The sequence below is a fragment of the Acomys russatus genome, chromosome 18 (assembly GCF_903995435.1).
Source record: "Acomys russatus chromosome 18, mAcoRus1.1, whole genome shotgun sequence".
In the NCBI taxonomy this organism is placed as follows: domain Eukaryota; kingdom Metazoa; phylum Chordata; class Mammalia; order Rodentia; family Muridae; genus Acomys; species Acomys russatus.
In genome coordinates, this window is record NC_067154.1 from 6295027 (window position 1) to 6301559 (window position 6533).

The following is a 6533-nucleotide window of genomic DNA, read 5'->3' on the forward strand; positions in this document are numbered from 1 at the left end:
ATGTGGGTGTCAACCTTTCTGTGGTGATGTTCCAGACTCCGCTGGGTTGTGGGCTCTGCCATTGGACCCGTGGGAGGTCTGGGTATCTCTCCTGTTGCCTGTGCTACCTCCTGTACTGTGTCTCTCTGTCTCTTTATCACTTTGAGACAAAGGCTCAGAACAAGACACACAGGTCTTGACTGATAGTGACAATTCTGAGTGGGGATGTGAGCATGTGTGCACCAGGTTCACCTGGGGACATCTGGTAAGAATCCCTGGAGGTTCATTAATGGGACCCCAGGACAGTGTGGGACTAGTCCATCAAGCAGGGACTGAAAATGTCTAGTCAGGACCTGCACAGTTGGGCCTCCCAGCCAGGCCCATGGCACTCCCACACCTAGCATCCAGTGGGACAGCAAAGTGCAGAGGCACCAACCAGGCCAGGCAAGGCTATCACCAGCAACTCCAAAACACCTGTGGGCTGAGCACTTCAGGGGACCAAACGCAAAACAAAACAACTTGGGATATTACAAGAAAGGTATGACTGTCCCCTCAGTTTCATAGCACAAGTCCCATAAAAATGAAACACGGCAAAAGGACAGCAAGCCACATGTGCCATGAGGATGAACTGGAGCCCAGGACACAGCAGATGAAGGAAAGGGATGCAAGCTCTGTTAACAGTATATTGGCTTCTCAGAATTGAGCGTCAAGCGGCCATTTACTTTAACAGTGGGTCCAGAATACACAGGACACATCCGTAGCTGGGTTGCACTGCAGTGAGAAACAAATGCTTGGGTGTAGCCACTGGGCTACAGGAGCGCAGTGAACACCGCCCCCCCCCACCCCATCTTCAGAGTGCCCTTGAGTTCTGCACACAGCCCTTCAACAGAGGTATGCCCTCACCATTGACACACAAGGCTCAGAGGCTTGGAGGAAGGAGGAACCAAGGCAGTTCCTCAAAGTCACATGCCTGGAAAGTGCCAGCCATGCCCCTGGGGGCCCTGGATAGTTATGAAAGGAACCCAGCAAAGCGCAATACCAGAGGATGAAGGCCTGAAAGGGACTGCATACCCGAGAAGGGGACACCAGATGGTGATGGCCTGCAGTCACCCAGGGCCTGCAGATTAGAGCCCCCAGGCTGTTCTGTGGCTCTCACGCGGATATGAGCAGGCATCGCTGCAACTTTCTCTAAGAAAGACTCTGAAGTAAATGCCTCTCACAGGTGCCCATTTACCAAGTGAGGAAACTGAATTGTACCACATACCCTGAGAGGAAGTGCTTGGACTTGAACTCAGGGTTTACCTGATCCCAGAGACATGCTATGACACGTTTTGTAGATGGTATGTCCAGATTCTGGGAAAACAAATGCCTATCTCAGGACAAGGTGGCAACCATCCTATGACCAGCTGTCTCAGGTACAGGCCCTTTGCCAGTGTCTGACATGGGCGACCGCCATGGCACACCACAGCCACATCCCCTCCCACTAGCAAGATAAACCCCACCCACCTCAGCTGAAGTTTTTCCCTACTCCTATTTTCTCTGCCCCCCTCCCTTTTCTCCTTATATGCCCCTCCCCTGCTCTCCTGTGTCACTTCCTGGTGGGGGTGTGGAAGGCTCTTTGTCCTGTGTGAGTTTGTGAACAAGAGTACACAAGGGAACCCTTGTCCAGTGCAAGGTGAGTGTGCCTCCTGGTGGAGGGAACACTTCCTGGTTTATAATGGGCTCCATCCTCACCTGGCCCAGAAAAAGACCCAGGCCTCTGCTTTGTTAGACAGTGAGCCAGCCTTTGGTGTCACTCTACACTAGAGATGGGAAGAGGCACGGGACATTCACATGGAGCCAGAGTTCCTGAGAAATAATATTTCTCCACAGCCCACTCAGCCGGGCAGTCAATTAGTGCCAACTGGGGACGTTTGACTATGACTCCACAGGCCGTGGAGAAGGCGCAGTGAGAACGCTTGCTCTGCGCACACAAGAACCTGAGTTTGAATCCCCAGGGCTCATGTAAAGTGCCAAACATGAGTGTGGGTGCCTGTAACCTCAGCATGCGGGGAGGCTTAGGGCAGAGACACTGCCAGGGTGATTCTGAGGGCACAGGAAGACTATTCTGTATGATTCAGGCTTGATGGATCCATGCTCTGGTGCTTCAGTGGAACAGAGTGTAGAGTGTGAATCCCAGTGTAAAGTGTGTCAGTACCAGACCCTTAGGAAGAGCAAGTGTGTTCACTATTGCAAGGAGTTAGTATCTAAAAGGGTTGAGGGTTTATAGAGACTGGACCCTTTCCACTTATTTTTCTATAAACTTAAATAGTGCCCTCCCTCCAAAGGCTACATAGACAAAACAGGGTGAATGAGAGACAGAGAAGCAGCTGAGAGAGCTCACACTCAGGGAGATCAGCACCCCATCTCGTGGCTTTCTGTCCACGCTCTGGGGAAGCTGAAGGCGCTTGCTTCCTTGGAGCCCACAAGTTCCAGACACAGGTTTTGTGGGGTGAGATTGCCACCTGCTGGCCAGTAAAGACAGTGTCAACGGTGCCCACTGTCCTTTGCTGGGGGTTCAGGTGTTGGGGGGGGGGCAATGTTCAGGGTGCTCCCCACCTCCTATACACATCTCTTATTGTGTCACAGTGGAAGATCTGGAAAAAGTAAAAATGTTCATGACTTTATTATAGAAAAGTCCCAAAGTGCAGGGGCACAGCCAGGCCAGAGCTACCTGGCTTATCGGCCTGTGGTTCTGGAGCAGCAGACAGGGTACCACTTGAAGGCCAGGAAAGTGGGAGCTCTGGTCACCTGCCACCAGTCACCTTCTGGGTTGGGACAGCCTTACATACTGTCCATCGCTACTAGTACAGACTCTGCTCTCAGCACCCTCCTGGTCCCTGAACACAACTGGAGGTTGGTTCTAATACAATCATTTCTTGTGTTACATGAAAGTAAAAGGAGGCACAGAGTGTCTAAGTAACTTGCCCAAAGGCACACAGCCAGTGAAGGGTGGACAAGGTTGTGCCTTGAGAGTCCATGTTCCACCACAAAGCCACCTTTGTCTCCTGGTTCCCTCACCTGAGAAGTAGGTGTGCCAAGCCCTGACTATACAGCTTGTCTGGTCCGGAGGAAGAACCAGATGTGCACATATTAACCCAGAGTCAGCATCCAGAAGGAGACTTGGGCAGGGAGCCCTGCAGAGCCCACGTGGTTGCTAGGGCTGCAGTTCGTACTGGCCCTCCGTGGCCGTGTAAAAGTCTTCCAGCACCGACTGCAGAAACTCAAAGGTGGGCCGCTCTTCCGGCTTGCCTCGCCAGCACTCAGCGATGATGTCACGGTACAGCTCCGGTGGGCACGTCTCTGGGCACGGCATGCGGTAGCCATGCTCCAGGTTGCGGATGACCTCAGGGTTGCTCATTCCTGCAGGAGGGTGGGCAGGGTGCTTCAGGGCAGGTGGCACTCCAGGAGTGCAGCCACTGGCCCTGAGGGAGGGACACCAGCACTAAAAGGGAGAAAGCAGACTCTGACACACTGGGGTCAATCTAATCCTTGCAGGTGGTGGGAATGTACCACTTTTTTTTTTTTTTTTTTTTTTTTTTTTAGACAGGGTCTTCTTGTACAGCTCAGGCTGGCCTTGAACTCAAGATCTGTCTGTCTTGGCCTCCCAAGTGCTGGAATTACATGCTTGAGCCATTACGCCTGGTTCTGGGGCCGTATAATTTCTACCTCTCCCAATCTCTCTGTCTATCTCTCTCTCTGTGTGTCTCTCTGTCTCTGTCTCTGTGTGTGTGTGTGTGTGTATGTGTGTGTATGTGTGTATATATGTGTATGTGTGCATGTGTGTGTATGTGTGTATGCGTGTGTATGTGTGTATTTATGTGTATGTGTGTGTATGTGTGTGTATGTGTATGTGTGTGTATGTGTGTATGTATGTGTGCACGTGTGTGTATGTGTATGTGTGTGTGTATAGGTGCATGTGTGTGTATATGTGTGTGTGTATGTTGTGTATGTGTGTGTGTATGTGTATGTGTGTGTGTGTGTGTATGTGTGTGTGTGACTGAGAGCAGAACAATAGGCAAAGGCCTCCAGCGTCTATTGTCGCCTTCATTCTTGTTTGAGACAGGGTCTCTTCGTGTTATTTGCCACTGCATACTTCAGGCTAGGTGGCCTTTGAACTTCTGGGGTCTCTCCTAACACTCTCCTCCACCTCACTGCAGGAATGTCAGAATTATAGACCTGCTCTGCTGTGCCCAGCATCACCCCTGAGTTCTAAGGGACCAGGATCAAGTCCTCTACGCTCGCCTATCAAGCGCATTGGCCAAGAAGTAGTCTCCCCAGCCCCGGTGCCATATTTAAGGACGCTGTTGGCTTTGCATTGTTTGGAGAAGAGCTGGGAGGGGGATGCAGGATTTCTCATGATCACAGGCTGCTTCTCCCGGGCGTGACCCATGCAAGTATTCTCTGGAGGAGGATGCTGTGGGAAATACCCACCCACAGCTCTGTCTGCACCCTTCTGACTTGGACAGGAGTCCAGGTCTTTGCCTCAGAACCGGACCTTGGAGAACCCATCCCGAGGGATGAAATTAAGTGCAAAAGCCTGTCCTCAGCCTACAAGCCATGCCCTAGCACTCACCATGTTTGCTCCTGGGGAATCCATAAGCACTGTGCAAGGAAAGGATGAAGCCCCGTTGCCCTGAGCAATGCTGGCGAGGAGACAGAGGCTTACAGCCAGGATGTGGGTCTGGGCTTTGGTCCCTGTGACAGGACCACACCCTCGCCAGTATGAGGTACCTGCAGGTACTGGCCTGGGGACTCACCCTCAGGATGTCCCAGGAAGATGGTAGGAAGCACGGGTCAGTACCTACCTGGATAGGGAACACGCCCATATGTGATGATCTCCATCAGCAGGACTCCGAAGGACCATACATCAGCCTTGATGGTGAACACCCCAAAGTGGATGGCCTCTGGGGCGGTCCACTTGATGGGGAACTTGGCCCCTGGCAGGAAAGTGCAGTAGCTCCAGGGACTGCCAACCTTCCACCTTCATCCCATAGCAACCCCAACCCCTCCCTGCCGGTCCTCACTGGGGGCCCTTGCAGGATGTGGACACTGGATACACCAAGATGCAGGAGGACAGTCACTTGCCCCAGTTCTTAAAAACACTGTTGACACTGCTGGGCGGTGGTGGTGCACGCCTTTAATCCCAGCACTTGGGAGGCAGGGGCAGGCAGATCTCCAAGTTGGAGGCCAGCCTGGTCTACAGATCAAGTTCAAGGACAGTGAGGACTACCCAGAGAAAACTGTCTTGAAAAACCAACACAGCACCAAAGCAGAGCCACCCACATGTGCTTCCACATGGCTTATTGTTTTGCTTTGTTCTGATTTTTTTGGAGACAAGGTCTTGTGTATCCCAGACTGTCCTCAAACTTGATAGTAGCCAGAGATAACCTTGAACTCCTCATCCTCCTGCCACTACCTTCCAAGTGCTGGGATTATAGCTGTGTACCGCCACACCCTATTGATGCTGGGCTGGATATGGCCCTGAGGATCTTTTTCATGCCAGGGAAGCATTCTGCTATCCGCGTCCCAGCCCTGTGCACTTGCATCTGGGGTGGAAAGGTCGTTTCCTATCTCACATGGCCTTGTTTAATGGCAGGGACCGTGGCACAGGCGAGCCAATTTCACTGATCTACACTTCAGTCAGTCCTTCCTGCCAAAAGGAAAGCCTGACACATAGACACCTCTAAGGGCCACTGGTGGAAGGATGGCAAAACCCACTGCCAGTCCAGATAGTGACGGCTGAGCCTTGGCTGGCACTGGCCACCTCCCCCAGCTATTTTCTCAGGCCCAGGAGCCAGCCTGAAGTCCCCCAGGGGGAGATATAGATCCCTAAGGTTTGGCAATCCTCCTGACTCCACTGCTCAGCTCATTCAACTGTTACTGCTTGATGTTCAACTGACGGTGACACTGTTTTCCAGTGCGTTCTATGGTACACAGCCTCCTACCACAGGAAGTTGGTAGGAACTGACTGGGGGTGGGGATATTTTCTCAGTTTAGTCTGGGGATTGGCAGGTGAAACAAGTGGGGATGAAAAAACGCTGTTGCAGGACTTCTGGGTCCTTTTGCCAAATGCACATGCACTGGCGTCTCTAGGCTGGGGGTAGGGGAGCGGGTAGGGGAAGGCTTAGCATTCGAAGGCCATTCTGAATGAAGAGTCCCAAGGGACTCCTATGCCTGAGGTGCTGGCACACCTCTGCCTTCCATCTAGGGAAAGGAAGTGCTGAGTTAGCTGGGGAAGGGCCAATATCAAGGCAAACAAGTTCCAATATGTCTCTACTCATCTACAACACAAGGGGGCTCCCAGAAGTTGAGAAGTTCAAAAGCCAGTCCTCTGTGTGTTGTGGTGGGGCAGGCGCTGGGGCTAGGGAGGGGCACTCGCTCACCCTCTTGGGCGGTGTATTCACTGTCGATGATCCTGGCCAAGCCAAAGTCAGCGATTTTGCAGCACAGGGTCTCCGACACAAGGATGTTGGCTGCCCGCAGGTCACGGTGGATAGAATTCATGCGCTCAA

The 6533-nt window shown here is 52.4% G+C and overlaps 1 protein-coding gene across 1 annotated transcript in view; it reads right to left on the reverse strand.

Moving 5' to 3' along the window:
* Positions 1 to 3084: 3084 nt before the first annotated feature.
* The window catches only part of Blk (BLK proto-oncogene, Src family tyrosine kinase), a 19316-nt gene continuing 15867 nt past the window's right edge, over positions 3085 to 6533 (reverse strand). Inside the window, exons 10-12 of the mRNA XM_051160688.1 lie at positions 6405 to 6533; positions 4827 to 4958; positions 3085 to 3381 (exon numbers count right to left, since the gene is read on the reverse strand). The exon at positions 6405 to 6533 is cut by the window's right edge and continues 22 nt beyond it. Coding sequence (XP_051016645.1) covers positions 3176 to 3381; positions 4827 to 4958; positions 6405 to 6533 — 467 coding nt within the window. The 3' untranslated portion in view covers positions 3085 to 3175. The remainder of the gene's footprint in view (positions 3382 to 4826; positions 4959 to 6404) is intronic.